The sequence below is a fragment of the Oncorhynchus gorbuscha genome, linkage group LG15 (assembly GCF_021184085.1).
Source record: "Oncorhynchus gorbuscha isolate QuinsamMale2020 ecotype Even-year linkage group LG15, OgorEven_v1.0, whole genome shotgun sequence".
Lineage (NCBI taxonomy): Eukaryota > Metazoa > Chordata > Actinopteri > Salmoniformes > Salmonidae > Oncorhynchus > Oncorhynchus gorbuscha.
This window is the reverse complement of record NC_060187.1, coordinates 68185161-68206392: the sequence shown is the minus strand read 5'-3', so window position 1 is coordinate 68206392 and position 21232 is coordinate 68185161. Positions and strand designations below refer to the sequence as shown.

Genomic DNA, 21232 nt, shown 5'->3' with positions numbered 1-21232 from the left:
TGAGTCAAACGTTTTGGGTAGCCTTCCACAAGCTTCCCACAATGAGCTGGGTAAATTTTGGCCCATTCCTCCTGACAGAGCTGGTGTAACTGAGTCAGGTTTGTAGGCTTCCATGCTCGCACACGCTTTTTCAGGTCTGCCCACAAATTTTCCATAGGATTGAGGTCAGGGCTTTGTGATGGCCACTCCAATACCTTGACTTTGTTGTCGTTAAGCTATTTTTCCACAACTTTGGATGTATGCTTGGGGTCATTGTCCATTTGGAAGACCCATTTGCGACCAAACTTTAATTTCCTGACTGATGTCTTGAGATGTTGCTTCAATATATCCACATAATTTTCCTTCCTCATGATGCCATCTATTTTGTGAAGTGCACCAGTCCCTTCTGCAGCAAAGCAACCCCACAAAATGATGCTGCCACCCCGTGCTTCACGGTTAGGATGGTGTTCTTTGGCTTGCAAGCATCCCCCTTTTTCCTCCAAACATAACGATGGTCATTATGGCCAAACAGTTATATTTTTGTTTCATCAGACCAGAGCACATTTCTCCAATGTGCTGTTGCAAACCGTAGTTTGGCTTTTTTATGGCAGTTTTGGAGCAGTGGCTTCTTCCTTGCTGAGCGGCCTTTCAGGTTATATCGATATAGGACTTGTTTTACTATGGAGACTTTTGTACCTGAACCAACCGCATCTTCACAAGGTCCTTTGCTGTTGTTCTGTGATTGATTTGCACTTTTCACATCAAAGTACGTTCATCTCACAAAGTGGATGTCCTTCCTGCGTGGTCCCATGGAGTTTATACTTGCGTACTATTGTTTGTACAGATGAATGTGGTGCCTTCAGGCATTTGGAAATTGCTCCCAAGGATGAAGCAGACTTATGGAGGTCTACAATTTTTTTTCTGAGGTCTTGGCTGATTTCTTTTGATTTTCCCATGATGGCAAGCAAAGAGGCACTGAGTTGGAAGGTAGTCCTTGAAATACATGCACAGGTACACCTTGAATTGACATAAATGATGTCAATTAGTATATCAGAAGCTTATAAAGCCGTAACATCATTTTCTGGAATTTTCCAAGCTGTTTAAAGGCACAGTCAATTTAGTGTATGTAAACTTCTGACCCACTGGAATTGTGATGCAGTGAATTATACGTGAAATAATCTGTCTGTAAACAATTTTTGGAAAAATGTACTTGTGCCAATCACAAAGTGGATGTCCTAACCGACTTGCCAAAACTATAGTTTGTTTACAAGAAATTTGTGGAGTGGTTGATAGACTAGTTTTAATGACTCCAACCTACGTGTATGTAAACTTCTGACTTCAACTGTATGTCCACAACTCGAAAACAGCCAATGCAATGAGGTTCGTAAATATGTAATAATGAACCATCGGACTATGGCTGCTACACAGCTGTGGACTTAGTATTGAGCTCAAGAGTCTGTGTTAAATAGTATTGTGGTTAGTTGAATGTTTTAGTTAACTGAATAGACTAGGCATATTCCTTGGAAACAGAGGTTGGCCTACTTGCTAAAGTAATTTCCATTTGTCAAGATGGTTTACGGTTTCAGTTTATACTGACTGTAAAATGTAAATAGGATTCCATGAAGGTATAAACTCTGAATGAAATAAGTGACATTTAAAGATGCACTATGCAGGGTAACACTTTACTTGACACCCAGCATCATAACACGTTATGACACGGTCATAACCATGTCATAACAGCTGACATAACTTGTCATAACTTTTATAATATGGTCATAACACTGTCGTGACACATAATTAGACCTGTTGTGACACATATTGTGTTATTTTATGGCTGGTTATGATGCCTACAAAAGTGTGTAAAAACCTACCACACAAGGCAAACATTCTATTACATCATAACCTACATGTCAACAATATGTTTTATATATATATATTTATTTAATTGTAATTGTGCACACATGCACCTAACCCAATGCTCTGTTGCTGTTGACTGGGATGAACGCAGAAGCAGGTTTCAGGAGCAGGACAAAACCCTAACCCTGTATGACATTATCTGACATTATGATGCTCATAATTCTTCTTGACAGTGTCATAAACATTTTTTTCCCCCCCAAGTAAAGTTACACTTAATGGTCATAATGTTTCTTGACAGTGTCATAAAGTGTATTTTCTAGTCCAAGTAAAGTGACCCAGGATGGCCGTAATGCTGCATGTTATTTAAAATATGTTGAAAAAAGCACGACTGTAAAGAATTCATTACAACAACAAAGGATTTAAGAAGCAAACCTTCAAAAGAAAGGGAACTTATTGAAATGGAAAAAACACATTTGAATAAATGTGGGTTTCCAGACTCTTATGTAGGTGTCATAACCAGCCATAAAATAACTCAATATATATCACAACAGGTTTAAATATGTTGGTCATGACAGTGTTATGACCATATTATGACAGGTTATGTCAGTTGTAATGACCTTGTCATAACGTGTTTTGACACTGGGTGTCAAGTAAAGTGTTACCAAAATGGTAATAATTCGCCTAATTTCAGTTTGTGGCAAAACAAGCAAGTATAGTGTAGAGAATCATTGTACCATCTAAACTGCTGTGAAATATATTTTCCATAACCAAAAATATTATATTTTTAGCTGTTTGAAGCTGGTGTACAAAACTAAAGGAAAACACAAAAAACTAAGCTTAAGCAGGGGATGCATAGAAATAGTGCACATAGAACAGATCTGCCCCTTCTTAGATTTGCTTTCATTGAGAATGATATATCTATAACTCACATTTCTACGTGAATTTGTTCGGGCCGCTCAAAAAGTGACATATTGCAACTTTAAACCCACCTATAATTTAGCCCAAACAACTACCTCTTTCCCTACTGTATTTAATTAATTTATTTAGCTCCTTTGCACCCCATTATTTTTATTTCTACTTTGCACATGCTTCCATAGCAAATCTACCATTCCAGTGTTTTACTTGCTATATTGTATTTACTTTGCCACCATGGCCTTTTTTTGCCTTTACCTCCCTTATCTCACCTCATTTGCTCACATCGTATATAGACTTGTTTATACTGTATTATTGACTATATGTTTGTTTTACTCCATGTGTAACTCTGTGTCGTTGTATGTGTCGAACTGCTTTGCTTTATCTTGGCCAGGTCGCAATTGTATATGAGAACTAGTTCTCAACTTGCCTACCTGGTTAAATAAAGGTGAAATAAAATAAATAAAATAAAAACGATTCAAAGAATTGAACACACTAGAATACGATTACAAGGAAAATCTCTATGGAAGTGACAGAGGTTAAATGCAAATTTGGCAATGTGAAGCAGTACATTTTAACATGAGTCAAAGTTCTGCAGAGAGAACTATATATATATATATATATATGTATATATATACATGTATATATATACATATATTATGTGTGTTAGCTATAGGTTTATCATCTGGTCGGGGGCCATGTTGACTCTGTTTGTGTCCCGATTGGCATCCTATCCCCCATGTAGTGCACTACTTTTGACCAGGACCCATAGGGCTCTGGTGAAAATAAGTTCACAATGTAGTGAATGTCGTGCCATTTGGGACACGGGCTCTGGCTTCACGCTGCTGTAGCCAATAAAGCTGATCTTATTCCCTGAAACACATCAGTCTTTGCAAATTTTTTGCCTTGAGTTTTGTAGGTGTTTTTAGAGTGAATGAAGTGGGAATTTTTCTGGCAGAAGCATGTGGTTTCCTGTTCCTGGAAGTCAAGGTTTCTTGTTCTGGTTTTTCTTGGAAGTAAATAGGGAAATTCAAAAACCTGGTTCTTTTACTTTATTTTTAAGACACAGACCGACAGGAAAGGTTTGGGTTGAGCTGCGTTTGTTGAATCAGGATGCATTTTAGGCATCTAGTGGGTTACATGACAAATGTGCCCTCCCTGACTTGTAAAAGAAGGTCAGTGTTTCTCTCTCTACCAGAGAAACCCCAGAGGAAACCGTAGGCTTATCTACATAAACATACAGCAATAAAATCTGCTATTTAAATTGGTATTTGACTTTACCATGATGTTGCAGGGCTAACTATCCTACTGAATTAGGCTACTAGACTTGGAGTTTGATGTCATCTAGCAGTAGAGTAGGCCATTTCACCCTAGCCTCTAGTCCACAATACATCCATGCACTTGTATTTAAGTTAGCATGCAATGAAATGTAACTCTATGACAATTGGACCATGTATTGTTATTGTTTTTATTCAGGAGAGTTAAACAATGTGACCTTTTCTGGAATGTGAGGTAGCATTTAAATGATCCTTAGTGTGAGGATTATGCTGCTTTTATAGAGAGCTAACATTTAGGAAATGCCTCATGAAAGTTATTAACGCGCTATGCAAAACCACAACATCCGTTATTGAGGAACCAGTGTTGAGTATTATGAATACGCCTACCAGAGTAGAACCTAGGCCTAAACATGAATAGGCCCCGACTTGTTTAGTGAGGTAGCCCTGCATGTGGAAAGGGGCTGTGTTTGTTTTATACTGTAGTGGGTGTACTGGGTGTGTTCGTGCTGGACGATAGCAATACAGGAATGACGGCTATTCTATATCCACCCATTACTGTGGAAACAAATAATAGGTCACACCTACTCTCATTCTCATCTTCTCACTCTGTGTGCCTCCAAAGAGAGCTCTTGCTCTTCTTAATAATTAGTCGGACGTTTACATACACTTAGGTTGGAGTCATTAAAACTTGTTTTTCAACCACTCCACAAATTTCTTGTTAACAAACTATAGTTTTGGCAAGTTGGTTAAGACATCTACTTTGTGTATGACACAAGTCATTTTTCCAACAATTGTTTACAGACAGATTATTTCAGGTATTTATCACTGTATCATAATCCCAGTGGGTCAGAAGTTTACATACACTAAGTTGACTGTGCCTTGAAACAGCTTGGAAAATTCCCCAAAATGATGTCATTGCTTTATAAGCTTCTGATAGGCTAATTTACCTAATTTGAGTCAACTGTAGGTGTACCTGTGGATGTATTTCAATGCCTACCTTCAAACTCAGTGCCTCTTTGCTTGACATCATGGGAAAATCAAAAGAAATAAGCCAAGACCTCAGAAAAATAATTGTAGACCTCCACAAGTCTGGTTCATCCTTGAGAGCAATTTCCAAACGCCTGAAGGTACCACGTTCATCTGTACAAACAATAGTACACAAGTATAAACACCATGGGACCACGCAACAGTCATAGCTCTCAGGAAGGTGATGTGTTCTGTCTCCTAGAGATAAACGTACTTTGGTGTGAAAAGTGAAAATCAATCCCAGAACAACAGCAAAGGACCTTGTGGAGATGCTGAGGGAACGAGTACAAAAGTATCTATATCCACAGTAAAACGAGACCTATATCGACATAACCTGAAAGGCCGCTCAAGGAAGAAGCCACGGCTCCAAAACCGCCATAAAAAAGCCAGACTACGGTTTGCAACAGCACATGGGGACAAAGATCGCACTTTTTGGAGAAATGTGCTCTGGTCTGATGAAACAAAAATAGAATTGTTTGGCCATAATGATCATCGTTATGTTTGGGGAAAAAGTGAGAGGCTTGCAAGCCAAAGAACACCATCCCAGCCGTGAAGCACAGGGGTGGCAGCATCATGTTGTGTGGGTGCTTTGCTGCAGGAGGGACTGGTGCACTTCACAAAATAGATGGCATCGTGAGGCAGGAAAATTGTGGATACATTGAAGCAACATCTCAAGACATCAATCAGGAGGTTAACACTTTTTTATTTATTTTTATTTCACCTTTATTTAACCAGGTAGGCTAGTTGAGAACAAGTTCTCATTTGCAACTGCGACCTGGCCAAGATAAAGCATAGCAGTGTGAGCAGACAACACAGAGTTACACATGGAGTAAACAATTAACAAGTCAATAACACAATAGGAAGAAAAAAAAGGGGGAGTCTATATACATTGTGTGCAAAAGGCATGAGGTAGGCGAATAATTACAATTTTGCAGATTAACACTGGAGTGATAAATTGTCAGATGGTCATGTACAGGTTAAAGCTTGGTTGCAAATGGATCTTCCAAATGAACAATGACCCCAAGCATACTTCCAAAGTTCTGGCAAAATGGCATAAGGACAACAAAGTCAAGGTATTGGAGTGGCCATCACAAAGCCCTGACCTCAATCCCATGGAAAGTTTGTGGGCAGAACTGAAAAAGGAAGCCTACAAACTTGATTCAGTTACACCAGCTCTGTCAGGAGGAATGGGCCAAAATTCACCAAACTTATTATGGGAAACTTGTGGAAGGCTACCCAAAACGTTTGACCCAAGTTAAACAATTTAAAGGCAAAGCTACCAAATACTAATTGAGTGTATGTAAACGTCTGACCCCTGCACTTATCAACATATCCCAAAGCATAGTGCTTCTTAGCAAAGCCCCATGAAGGACCCATTTGTGATTATTCTGTCAGACACTCCCCTTTCAACACCACAAACCTAATATTGGCCTTGGCTTGACCTTGTTCAAACTCCCCAACCTTACCACTGTCCCTGTTCTAAACCCTTAACCCTGACCTTGTCTTGGCCCCAACCTTAGTCCCGATCTGCCTTATATCTGTCCCTTTTTATAAACCTGACCCTAACTTTACTATGACCCCTCTCTACATACTAACCCTAGCCTACGATTGAGTTTGTGGCAGAATAGATCATAGACAAATTTGAATTCTTCTATTAATTCTATTTCTATGGTGTAGAATGTAGGTGGCCATGTTTTGAGATAGCATCACTAAATCACAGTGTTGTAGTTGTACTTTATTTACTGATCTAAACCCAACATATATTGGTTAGGTCAATAGCTTCTTCTCAAAGTGTCTGAATTGAGCAGGTGCTTGTTTCCAACCCCATTTTAATATAGAGTAGTAATACTGTTGGAAGACTTGGCATGGCTGAGAAGAATTATCCTGTGGAAGCCAACAAAACATTGTCCTAGTCCTATTAAAAACTTTGGGAGAGTTATTCCAGCGTGCAGATTTACTTTTTTGTTCTACGTTGTCCTCTCGGATGCAGCACCTAGGTACCGTTTTGTTCATGGGTGTGCGCATACCACCCCTCTAAACATGGCTGAGAATTATGCAAAAACAAAGTACTATTTTTCGGGCTCCCAAATGTTAAAAGGTTAACATTCAGTCAATTGTCAAGGGGGTGTCAAAGGATGTGTGATCGTTGGGCTTTTTTGTTGACAGTCCAGACAAACCCATGTTTTTAAGGTCTGCTCATTTCCCTGGAGGCTTCGGCTGTGGTGCGTCTGGTGCTGTGGTGGGGGGCTCACTGGAGCTGAACCCGGGGCTCGCTGGGACTGGCATATATGGTTGGCCCCTTCCCAGCAAGGATGTCACTGGCTGCAGCCATTTGGGGGGTGGGAGTCGGGCTGGGTGGGTGGGATCAGTCACACTCTGGTAGCTGGACCTTTTTAGCCCTGTCTAGTCTGGTGGTGTCGACCATGTCCAGACACTTTGCACTGGGATTAGTTTGGAGTCAGGAGGACGAGACTGGAGAAGGACACCACTATACTGCTGCTGCTTTTTCCTCAGTGAGTTGATTTAGATCGTATTAAAACCGGTTTGGGTTCGAAGGGTTATTGTTACGGGTTTTGTTATAATAGGCCACAGGCCTAACTAAGCTTTGTGTAGAGTTTATTTGTTGAAGTGGGCTCCTTCAAGTTGTGAATCATACTAATCAAGGATCGCTCATGAAAACCAGTGTTCAAAATTACGAAAGAATGTTCGAGCCTCTTCAATTTCACAACAAAACCATTTCACAAATCATATTACCTCTCTCACCGAGGCATTATAACAGCTACCGCCTTTCTGCCGTATCAAAAGAGGTCTTGGTCTTGACATGCGCGTGTGTGTGAGTGTGGGAGCACCCTAGCAAGCCAAACACAGAAGTCCACCACAGTACATTCTGTTCCCGCGGCACACTGTGAGTGCTCCAAATCAGTGATGACATTATGGATAACCCACACTTGTTTTGTAGTGATTTATTTATTTTATGTTTTTGTCCAAGAAGACACGGTGTTCTCTGGAAGTATGTGTTTCTGTGAGAAGCGCTGTAATCGTATCAAGTTCTCTGCTACTTGCTGTTTAGGTCAACATCTGAGGCAGAACAAAGCAAAGTTGCTTTAAAGAAAATATCTAGCCTATCTACCGAACAACTAGCATAAACACGGGGCAGAACTGTGAACATTGGCTGTCAACGCTGTGGTTCACCTGGCCGATCGCTTTTCACCCCTGTACTATCTCCTCTGGACACCGTTCTACTGAACGGCCATAAAGACTAAAACGCTTCTGCTGTGGACTAACAGGGAAAGCAGACCGGCCGTGCTTCGTGCGCAAGCGTTGCAATATAAATGAACGTGTACATGTTATGCACTCATTTTATCCATGCACATCAACGAGTGTCTGCGTTGCCGACCGCTGAAATAGAACAAGGTTCTATTTGAGATGCTTGACACGCAGCAATCTTCTCATTGGTTTTCACAAGCATTCAAAGCATACATGCTTGAAAGAGGAGAGATTAATCACTGATGACTAACTAAAAACTAACTAGGCTTCCCCTTTTCTCTGTGGATTAATCATTGGAGTATATGAACACACACAGTTTGACTCCTGGTAAAAACTTTACAAAGATCCAGCAAAAAAAAGGACCATATGCATTTCAGGTAAAATAACAACCCCAATGTTCATCTCCTAGGACAAACTAGCTAACAACAGCTTACTGCACCAGTAACTGCTTCCTAGGCCTCGACTGAAGACAACAGCTTACTGTACCAGTAACTGCTTCCTAGGCCTCGACTGAAGACAACAGCTTACTGCACCAGTAACTGCTTCCTAGGCCTCGACTGAAGACAACAGCTTACTGTACCAGTAACTGCTTCCTAGGCCTCGACTGAAGACAACAGCTTACTGTACCAGTAACTGCTTCCTAGGCCTCGACTGAAGACAACAGCTTACTGTACCAGTAACTGCTTCCGAGGCCTCGACTGAAGACAACAGCTTACTGCAACAGTAACTGCTTCCTAGGCCTTGACTGAAGACAACAGCTTACTGTACCAGTAACTGCTTCCTAGGCCTCGACTGAAGACAACAGCTTACTGCAACAGTAACTGCTTCCTAGGCCTCGACTGAAGAGAACAGCTTACTGCAACCGTAACTGCTTCCTAGGCCTCGACTGAAGACAACAGCTTACTGCCACAGTAACTGCTTCCTAGGCCTCGACTGAAGACAACAGCTTACTGCCACAGTAACTGGGAGGCTCCCAAGTTGCGCGCTGGTCTAAGGCACTGCATCTCAGTGCTAGAGGCATCACTACAGACCCTGGTTTGATTCCAGGCTGTATCACAACCGGCTGTGATTGGGAGTCCTTAATAGGGTGGTGCACAATTGGCTCAGCGTCCTCCGGGTTTGGCCGGGGTAGGCCGTCATTGTAAAGAACAATTTGTTCTTAACTGGCTTGCCGAGTTAAATAAAAACTGCTACCTAGGCCTTGACTGAAGACAACAGCTTACTGCAACAGTAACTGCTTCCTAGGCCTTGACTGAAGACAACAGCTTACTGCAACAGTAACTGCTTCCTAGGCCTTGACTGAAGACAACAGCTTACTGCAACAGTAACTGCTTCCTAGGCCTTGACTGAAGACAACAGCTTACTGCAACAGTAACTGCTACCTAGGCCTTGACTGAAGACAACAGCTTACTGCAACAGTAACTGCTTCCTAGGCCTTGACTGAAGACAACAGCTTACTGCAACAGTAACTGCTTCCTAGGCCTTGACTGAAGACAACAGCTTAGTATGGAGCTTTCCTTACTGGTTCTAGTTCATTATGCTCTTTACCATGATCTCATATCCAGCCTAAAACATGGGGTGGTTGGGTGGAAGAAGAGGCAACTTGGTATGTTGCCTTTTCATGGTAGTGCCCCACGCTGCTCTGAGGGGATGCTCTGGTTTAAACCAGCAGGAGTAGAGCCAAGTTTAGGCCTGTACACACGCACACACACACACACACACACACACACACACACACACACACGCACGCTTGGGCGTACACGTACTGCAATGAGATTGTGTTGTTTTTTTAACCTCAATATTGACCAGATTGGTACTGCATGCAATAAGGTCTTAACCAAATGAATGTTCCTCGGCATGTTAGACTAGATAGACAAAGACAAACCCAGTGTTCTGATGTGATGCTGAAGTTGTGAATAAACTCTTTTGGCATGACTGCTCTGTTGGCTTTTTTCTCAGCAGGACAATGTAGACCGAGCCTCCAATCACAGACCAGCAGATCTAATTGGGCCGAGTTTCCAGAAGTCAACCAATCGGAACCCCCCCCTAACCATCAAGGTTGGTGTTCTAAGAATGTCAGTACTTAGAAATCGGCATGGAAATATTCATTAGATTATTGTGTCTCTGCTCAAATGATTTGACAGATGTAGACTAGTTATATGGTGTAAGTATTGATGGTCCAGAACTAGAGTGCAATATATTTGAGGCTGCATAATTGAAAACAAAGACAACTGTTTAAAAAAAAAGTATAATAATAACAATCACAGTTTTTTGCTCTGAGAATACTAACGTCACTAACAAGATTATGTTCTGAAATGCGACCTATTTGTATTGGAATTGCAGCTTCAAAAGATCCTTATCACATTGTTAATTCCCAGATCCGAGATTTGCAATCTCATTTTCTGTATTCTGCTTTAATCTACAGTTGTAGATTGTGTGTGTGTGTGTGTGTGTGTGTGTGTCTTTTCAGTGCATGCATGCACACTTTGATATGGGTGGGGGGTTACTGTTGACGCGTTTTATGGCAGAGGGCTCCGTCGCTCATTAATTTCAGATTAGGATGTATTTTCTGGGGCTCTTCCGCTGTAAACATTTCAGCAGTTCAAAGAGTGATTTGTAAAGACATGGGGTGCCATTATAATTAAGCTTTCAATCTAATTGTGCTATACAAATTCCATCTGTGATAATCGGAGCATGAGATTTACGCACACTATTGCCCCAGCATGGGAGGTAAAGCTGGAAGGTTTTTGAACTCTCTGGTAGTGTATGAGAAAGCTTGGTGCTGTCATGGAAATAAATGGAGCAGAAATTACATTGTCATTTTTTTCACTGTCAAGGGTGAGCACTGCACTGGAATTTATGAATGGGGAGACAGATCAAATAATTTTCAGTGATTCCATTACAAATTATCTATAATAATATGAGAGTCAGGGTAAAAAGAATGCTTTGCAAAAAATATTTGCCCCCAAAATGTTAATATGTGCAAAGATCTCCCTCCCTCCATAATATCAAGATCAGATTGAGAGAATGAATGAATCAATCAAGGAATGCATTGATAACCATTTGTATACTTGAAAGGCAACTGTTCATTGTTTAGACTATTGAAACTGTACATTTCAACATTGGTCAATATTATTGGGGCGGCAGGGTAGCCTAGTGGTTAGAGCGTTGGACTAGTAACCGGAAGGTTGCAAATTCAAACCCCCGAGCTGACAAGGTACAAAAAATCTGCCGTTCTGCCCCTGAACAGGCAGTTAACCCACTAGGCCGTCATTGAAAATAAGAATTTGTTCTTAACTGACTTGCCTAGTAAAATAAAGTTTAAAAAAATAGACCCTTTTTGATAACACATTGTCTGATATCCATATAGGAATGGGCATTAGACTTTTTTTTTTACTGTTCGAGTACTCAAATGAAAAATCATATTTTTAGTACACAAGGCGCACTCTGGAAAATATATGCCAACAGCGAGCAACAGTTCCTAATCATAACCATTACAGATAACAAGTTGTAATTTCTAAATTGCCCCTTATACAGTACAAGTCAAACGTTTGGACACACCTACTCATTCAAAGTTTTTTTTGTTATTTTTACTATTTTCTACATTGTAGAATAATAGTGAAAACATCAAAACTATAAAATAACAAATATGGAATAATGTAGTAACCAGATTTTAGATTCTTCAAAGTAGCCACCTTTTGCCTTGATGACAGTTTTGCACACTCTTGGAATTCTTAACCAGCTTCACCTGGAATGCTTTTCCAATAGTCATGAAGGAGTTCCCACATATGCTGAGCACTTGTTGGCTGCTTTTCCTTCACTCTGCGGTCCAACTCATACCAAACCATCTCAATTGGTTTGATGTCGGGTGATTTGTGGAGGCCAGGTCATCTGAGGCAGCACTCCATCACTCTCCTTCTTGATCAAATAGCCCTTACACAGCCTGGAGGTGTGTTGGGTCATTGTCCAGTTGAAAAACAAATGATAGTCCCACTAAGCGCAAACCAGATGGGATCACAGACAGTGTCACCAGCAAAGCATCATCACACCTCCTCCTCTATGCTTCACGGTGAGAACCACACATGCAGAGATCATCCGTTCACCTACTCTGCGTCTCACAAAGACACAGCGGTTGGAACCAAAAATCTTACATTTTGACTCATCAGACCAATGGACAGATTTCCACTGGTCTAATGTCCATTGCTCGTGTTTCTTGGTCCAAGCAAGTTTCTTCTTATTATTGGTGTACTTTAGTAGTTGTTTTTTTGCAGCAATTTGACTATGAAGGCCTGATTCACATAGTCTCCTCTGAACAGTTGATGTTGGGATGTGTCTGTTACTTGAACTCTGAAGTATTTATTTGGGCTGCAATTTCTGAGGCTGGTAACTCTAATGAATTTATCCTCTGCAGCAGATGTAACTCTGGGTCTTCCTTTCCTGTGATTGTCCTCATGAGAGCCAGTTTCATCATAGCGCTTGATGGTTTTTACGACTGCACTTGAAGAAACTTTCAAAGTTCTTGAAGTTTTTCGTATTGACTGACCTTCATGTCTTAAAGTAATGATGGACAGTCGTTTCTCTTTGCTTATTTGAGCTGTTCTTGCAAATAATATGTACTTGGTCTTTTACCAAATAGGGCTATCTTCTGTATACCACCCATACATACCTTGTCACAACACAACTGATTGGCTCAAATGCATTAAGATGGAAAGAAATTCCACAAATACATGTTTAACTAAGCACACCTGTTAATTTAAATGCATTCCAGGTGACTACCTCATGAAGCTGGTTGAGAGAATGCCAAGAGGATGCGAAGGTGTCATCAAGGCAAAGGGTGGCTACTTTGACGAATCTCAAATATAAAAAACACTTTTTTGGTTACTACATGATTCCATTTGTGTTATTTCATAGTTTTGATGCCTTAGTAAAGAAGTAAAGAAATAAAGAAAAACCCTTGAATGAGTAGGTGTGTCCAAGCTGCACTTTGCAGGGGCAAAATATTTGATGCAAGATTGCTGCTGCTGCTTGTCCCCCAGTTTTTCATGCAAAAAAAAGAAGTATAAATGCATAAGAAATGTCTTGCTTCATTTTCTAAATGCAGATTTAAGATGTTTATTATTGTAATTTCTGCTCAGCATCAGACAAATTTTGTGCTTCAGTTGTGCTTCTCCACTCAGATGACAATTCACTACCTGGGGTTCTATCAGCAGACAGCGCTCTGACAGATGTGTAGTTACTTTTTCTCCTGTACTTCTCTTGGTGTAGCCTCCTTTCATCTGGTAAAATGCAAGATTAACTTCAAGCAAAACATTAGATTAGGAATTGGCTGGCTACATTTCTAAGGGTAAACATTAGAAATACAGTATGACGGCCATGCATAGTTTTTGTTAAAAAAAAATAGATTTTTCATTGTAAGCTCATTTACTTGTTGTCACGAACGTGGTCAGGGAAATGACCGGATCAAGGTGCAGTGTGTTGAGCGTACATTATCCTTTATTAAGAATGTCGCCAACAAAACAAGAAACACCAAACACGAACGTGCAGCTGACTAGGGCTATACAGGCCACTAACACAGACAATTACCGACAACTAAGGTGGCAAAACAGGCTGCCTAAGTATGATTCCCAATCAGAGACAACGATAGACAACGAGCTGCCTGTGATAACATGCGTCTTGGTGAGAGGTGTAGGAGTCAGGCGCAGGAGAGCAGGGATGTCTGAGAAGCGTGTTTAATAATATAGTCCACCAATACAAAACGGCACAGACAAAAATCCCAAAATTATTCGAATACTCAGAAACTCGTGCAAACACACGGAGGAACAAACACATTTCCGACACTTTACATACACGTGCGTAATAGCGAAAAAACAACAAACATCAAATACAATCGAGCGCAATACATACAAGTCTAATCCTGCACGAATTACGGCAGGTAACAGGTGCCCTATATACACACAGAAATCAAAGCAATTGAAAACTAGGTGTGAAAAGGAACACAGACAAAACAACCAGAAAAAGAAAACGGGATCGGTAGCGACTAGTAGACCTGCGACGCCGAGCGCCGCCTGAACAGGGAGAGGAGTTTCCTTCGGTAGAAGTCGTGACACTGCCTCTGATTGGGAACCACACTCGGCCAAACACACAGAAATGCAAAACATAGAATGCCCACCCCACATCACACCCTGACCTAACCAAATAGAGAAATAAAACGGTTCTCTAAGGTCAGGGTGTGACACTTGTGTAGCTGCTAAACAAATAACTTTACACTCTGATGAAAAATAAGCTATTTTCTGAATAATGTGTTGCACTGATGGTATTTCTGTGAAGTTAAAATATAGTTGCACACCCCTGATCACTATTGAATTTTAAAAAACAAGGACTTTCAACATAAAACACAGCTTTTTTGATGGTCTGCATTTTGAAAATGCAGATTTATGAACTCTAATGCCGATGCCTATCCTGGTGCTCAGGCCAGGTATAGCCAACACTCAAGCGTGCGCGTTCACACAATAGTGACAAGATGGAGAAACCAGACAGACTTGCCTGGCTGTGGAAAGTAGGAGTACTGAAGGTGCTGCAGCACCCACTGAAAGATCTGAATTTTAAAAAACGATATAATTTTAGTTTTCTTTCTTCACAAACGTAATGCTGGGCCTTTATTAGTCCTGTATGAGCAGACTGATGTAGCGCGGGCAAAAAAAATAAAAAATCTGCAATGATTAACGTTAGCCTATATTTACTACTGGTTATACTTTTGATATATAGCAGGGAATTCATAATCATTGACAAACAATTCATACCATGACATAGCACAAATTGTCGGAAGAGCGTGGTAGGAGAGCGATGTGCCCAACGCTTTGTCGCCACACAGTATTCTATTTTCTTTTGCCTCTGCTCAAAGACCAAGTTTTGACAACCGTTAGAGTATTTGAGTACTCAATTACTCACGCTCATCCCTAAATCCAGAGCACAATGTTTATGACAGACATACATATTTCTGCTGGTATGACATTGTTGTAGTGCTATAATCCTCTGTGAAATTCTGACCTCCTTTTCCCCAAAACCCACACTTGTGCTTATAGGATTTGAATAGAGCCGAGGGCTAAGACCTACTTTGTGTGTTTGTCATAAACCTCATTGGTGCTTTTAGGCAGAAAGAACAAGTCTTTTGTTGGAACGGAACGCTGAATAATTTGATATTTTAGGAATGAGACGGATTGAAGCAGTTTATTATAGGTTAGCTTTTAAAAGGACTGATATATTTGTCAACACACACAAATGTACTGTACAAACTGACCCGGGTATGTTGTGACATGTTCTCATAAGATGTTATAACATTGTTGTATTAAGAAATGTATTGATGTCAAGGTGTAGATTTGTTGACATGGCTAAATCCGGTTGCAGATGATCATTTTTCAGATAATTAAGTGCGTCAGTAGTGAGAATTAGTACTAGTCCGACAGGAGGTGAAAGATTATTTGGATGTTGTACTGTGTGTGGGTGTGTGTGGGTATCGTTGTGTTGGGCTGTTAATGGGACTAAAGGTTTTAAGTCTCTTGTGTGGTAGTTTTGCCATAAAGTCCTATTTACTGGTGCAGTAGTAGTCTAGTATTCACAACCTTTGCTGTCTGCCTTTCGTTCAGTGTTGTTGCTTTAACTATTGACTTACAAATGTTCATACCTAGGCTACACTGAAGGCCAGGTGCGGTCTGGTCGCTGAAGGGTTAATACGAGATCTTTGTCATACAGGACTGTGGTATGCTGTGAATAATGTGTTTGGGCTCCATTCTTAAAGAAACCCCATGGGATGCTACCCTTTCTTCAAAAAGATTGGTTCCTCCTCTCTCTCCCATACATTCCCATGAGAGGGGCTGGGCAGGTGGGAGAGAGATTAGCAGGAGAGATCAGATAAACACTACACTGTGCATCCCAAATGGCACCCTATTCCCTATTTAGTGCCCTACTTTTGACCGGAGCCTTATGGGCTCTGTGACTTGTGGCCGTTGGTCTAAAGTAGTGCACTATAAGTATAGGGTGCAATTTGGGACACATACTCTGCTGCTGCTCCCCTGGCTAGGTTGTTTGTGAGCAGCAGGATCTCATCCTCATTCTCCACCCACTTACTCACTCCCCACTCCCCGTCACGGATTGAACAATGGTGAGCACTCTCTCCAGCCAATCTTTACACCAATGCAATGCTTTTAAATCCATGACGGGGAAGTTCACACTTTGGGAGAAGTGTGGAGAGTTATAATACAGCCTTCAATTATAAGTCATGGTGGAGTGGAAGAGGCTGGAGTTACGTCCCAAATGGCACCCTATTCCCTATGTAATGCACTATAGGGCTCATAGGGCTCTGGTTGAAAAGTAGTGCACTATTAAGGGAATAGGGAGCCATTTGGGACTGAATCTGGAGGACAAACATAGCTATAGGCTGAGGCTGAATCTCAGGGGCCCCTCCTCAGCAGGGTTGTTGGGATCCAGACACGGCAGGCCCAGGGAGGGGTTGGGCTAGGACTGGCAGGGCAGGGCATTCTTCTCCAGGTCCCATCCCCCACCACCAAAACATTTCATTTTGATTTCTTTCTCTCACTTCTATGAGGCATTAACAACATCAACTTAGTGAATAATGTTAAAAGGGAGAGAGATAATTAGACACCTGTGATAATCTGAAGTACCCAAAACGGCCACTAGATGTCTTGTGATAGATTACATAAAATCTTGGAAAGTTACCAACATTCTGGTAGTTTACTGGTAAGCTTAGAACATTTTCAGTAATATAGCCTCCCTTTGCAACCCTAGGCTGAAGCATAGGGCTGAACAATAGGACTGAAGCATAGGGCTGTACTCAAAATGGCACCCTCTTCCCTATATAGTGTACTACTTTTGACCTTTTGACCAGCATGGGCCATAGGGTGCCATTTGGGACAAACAAGCCTGATGGCTGTGTGGGTTGCCTTCCCCAGCCATAAACCCAGACAGACACAGTTGCTAGGTAATACATCCTATCAATGGTACCAATGCACTCCAATAATACACTTTCTAGATGAGAAGTTAACTTGTATTTCAAGTATCAAAATGTTAGTCCTATTCCCAAAGGTATTCCTTTGGGGCGGCAGGTAGCCTAGTGGTTAGAGCGTTGGGACAGTAACTGAAAGGTTGCCGGATCGAATCCCTGAGCTGACACGGTAAAAATCGGTAATTCTGCCCCTGAACACGGCAACTCACTGTTCCCCGGGAGGCTGTTATTGTAAATAAGAATTTGTTCCTAACTGACTTGCCTAGTTAAATAAAGAAAAATGTATTCTTTGCCCCGGCCGGTGCTCAGGTTTTGGAACAGGCAATATCCAATCACGCATTCCTCAGGCGAAAGATGTGGTTTTAGTGGTGAGGAGGGTGGTTCTTTTGAGATTATGGTAGCTGATGTAAAGGAAATTTTCTGATTTAAACTGATTAAGTGTTTCCCAAGAACAGACTTCTGCTCATTCTGATTGGGCTTTGATTTTTGCTTTGCTTTTTCTCCACCCCTCCTGTCCTCAGTGGGTGTGTACTGGCGCGCCATATTATCCTAGTCACTGTATAACCACGCTGTACAGTTAAGACTGTATCTGTGTGAACCGTGAAAGAATGGGTCCACTGATTCCTTTCACGTGGGACATTTTTCCCTGTGTTGTCTTCCTATTGTCCGGTCTCCTCGACATATCCCAAGGACGCTGTGCCATTTTTTTCCCTGTGTTGTCTTCCTATTGTCCGGTCTCATCACATCCCAAGGACGCTGTGCCATTTCCTGACTACCACCCTCCCCAGCCATGCCAGCTCCTCTTTGTTTTCTACACATTTGAATGCTAATTGACAGTGGCTGGTTAGAGGGACTGGGTTACGTTGTCAGTTTTCTACACATTTGAATGCTAATTGACAGTGGCTGGTTAGAGGGACTGGGTTACGTTGTCAGTTTTCTACACATTTGAATGCTAATTGACAGTGGCTGGTTAGAGGGACTGGGTTATGTTGTCAGTTTTCTACACATTTGAATGCTAATTGACAGTGGCTGGTTAGAGGGACTGGGTTACGTTGTCAGTTTTCTACACATTTGAATGCTAATTGACAGTGGCTGGTTAGAGGGACTGGGTTACGTTGTCAGTTTTCTACACATTTGAATGCTAATTGACAGTGGCTGGTTAGAGGGACTGGGTTACGTTGTCAGTTTTCTACACATTTGAATGCTAATTGACAGTGGCTGGTTAGAGGGACTGGGTTACGTTGTCAGTTTTCTACACATTTGAATGCTAATTGACAGTGGCTGGTTAGAGGGACTGGGTTACGTTGTCAGTTTTCTACACATTTGAATGCTAATTGACAGTGGCTGGTTAGAGGGACTGGGTTACGTTGTCAGTTTTCTACACATTTGAATGCTAATTGACAGTGGCTGGTTAGAGGGGACTGGGTTACGTTTGGGTTACGTTTGGGTTACGTTTGGGTTACGTTTGGGTTACGTTTGGGTTACGTTTGGGTTACGTTTGGGTTACGTTTGGTTGAGTTTGGTTGAGACGCCGCCACTCATAATTAATTCAGATATGAAGATTAGAATGAATACATACATTACTGAGTGGTTGTAAAGATAAACCATATGGAATTTGGTCCATATAATGGTCTGCTAGGCATCGGAAACATCCCAAACAGCTTTTATGGAGTCATCACCAGGGCTTGCCATCCTTTTCCCTTTTGCAAGTTAATAATAGACAGTGAAAAGGGAAGCTTTGGCTGTTGAAGCAGACGGGCTGGAATGCTGAGAGAGAGCAGGGGGAACCATTCTGTCGCGGTGGAGGGCTTTATGCTAACCGCTACGCCCCGCCACCAGCCAGCCCTGGCTTGGCCCCTACACTACTGACAAAGTGTGTGTCCCAACTGGCACCCTATTGCCTAGGTAATGCACTCTATTGCTGAGGTAATGCACCCTATTTCCAATGTAGTGCTCTGCTTTTGACCAGAGCCTTTTGGCCCCTGGTCAAAAGTCGTGTTCTATATAGGGAATACAAACAGGACAGGCCCTGAATAAGACAGACAGACCCCTATTCAGGTTATTGTCTGTGACTGATGTTGTCATACTGAGAGACAGTGAGAGGCTGTCAGACTTACAGTTGGATGGACGCTCTTCTAGACTAACTGAGCATATGTGTAGTAGTAGGAGTATGATGTGGGTTCAATTAGTATTTGTTAGCCACTAGGGTAACCTAGTGGTTAGAGCGTTGGAATAGTAACTGGAAGGTTGCAAGTTCAAACTCCCGAGCTGACACGGTACAAATCTGTTATTCTCCCCCTGAACAGGCAGTTAACCCACTGTTCCTAGGCCGTCATTGAAACTAAGAATTTGTTCTTAACTGACATGCCTAGTTAAATAAAGGGAAGAAAAAAATATATATATACTTTGAGCGTTTGATTAAGCCTGTCTGGATGGGCAGGGTTTGCACTTTTGGGACTATTGTCTTGGATCCATTGTGCTAGGCAACATCAGTCAAGCGCAGCAAAAATATATATATTTTTTGTAAGTTTAGATGATTTCTTTTGACAATACAAAACATACTCATACAAACGACAGCACACCCCATCTCCAGAGCCCACATAACTCTCCGCCACATGGCCTCAGACTGCACCTTTCCATTGTGTTAACGATTGACTATTGGTTGATTTCCAGTTTTTAAGTATATGTTTTTTCAAGACGATTGACGAGAAAAGTATTCTTCAACCCATCTTGTGTCTCCCTGCACCCTCATATGCCATGTCTTGAAATATACCGACAGACGGATTAAAGTACACTGTAATACTTCTGACAGACAACTTTCTAACTCCACCCATAACTTTATGAATTTATAGCATTCCCAGAAGGGATGGATTATTGAGCAATTATTAGTTTTACACTTAAGACATGACTCTGCCATTGTGCTGTAGAATTTAGGAATGTTGTCTCTTCTATAATAAATCCTATACTTTAGTTTATACTGGATTAAGCATTTTTGTTAACTGTAATTTTGTTAGTTACGTTCCAACATTCCCTCCATCTTATGCCAATATGTGTTATTTTTAAGTCTTGGTTTTAATAGTTGATATATTTGTTTCTAAGAGGCTATTATATTGTAATGTATTATTGAGTCATATCAAAACAAGCCTGAAACCTGAACGAGATGTTCTCAGTCCAAAATGTCAATTCTGCTGATTGATTTAATCAGAGAGTGAGACAACTGCTCTTACTAAGGTATCAATTCTGCTGATTGATTTAATCAGAGAGTGAGACAACTGCTCTTACTAAGGTATCAATTCTGCCGATCGATTTAATCAGAGAGTGAGACGACTGCTCTTAATAAGGTATCCAGCGTTCTGATTGCATGACAGCCATTTAAGGTTATTGAACAGCGCCCTCTCTCTCTCTTTCTCCTTGCCTCTGCATGAGACGGATCTCTAGACCAGTGAGACAATGTTGCATTGGGATGTCAGGTTAGTGTTAGCCACTGGAACTGGAGGGAGTTGTATAACTACTACTAGAATTCCCTTTCCTGCTAGATCTCACATGCAAGGCCAGATGTAATTAACGTCATTTAGAGAGTCCAGTCTCTCTCCAGCCTAATTCAGGGACTACTTGAAATGTAAAAAAGATGCATCATTTGAGATATGAGCCTGTGCCTTACAACAGACAGTAATGGACGTTATTATTAGATATTATAAACTGGGTGGTTCGAGCCCTGAATGCTGATTGGCTGACAGCTGTGGTATATCAGACCGCATACCACGGGAATGACAAAACATGTATTTTTACTACTCTAATCACGTAGGTAACCAGTTTATAATAGCAATAAGGTACCTCAGAGGTTTGTGGTATATGGCTCATATACCACGGCTAAGGGCTGTATCCGGGCACTCGT

At 41.3% G+C, this 21232-nt stretch overlaps 1 protein-coding gene across 6 annotated transcripts in view; it reads left to right on the top strand.

Moving 5' to 3' along the window:
• LOC123997864 (growth factor receptor-bound protein 10-like) overlaps positions 1–21232 on the top strand; it is a 90149-nt gene that overhangs the window by 24937 nt on the left and 43980 nt on the right. The window contains exons 1-2 of one of the 6 annotated variants that reach the window (XM_046302490.1): positions 7473–7564; positions 10278–10376. The exons of 1 other annotated variant lie outside the window; for it this stretch is intronic. Coding sequence is in view for 3 of the 5 variants with exons in the window: in XM_046302492.1 (XP_046158448.1) it covers positions 10281–10380 (100 nt within the window). In the remaining 2 variants the exon portion in view is untranslated. Of the gene's footprint in view, positions 1–7472; positions 7565–10277; positions 10381–21232 lie in introns of those variants that run through there. 4 more of the 6 variants (XM_046302491.1, XM_046302492.1, XM_046302486.1 and 1 more) reach the window with 4 other exon arrangements.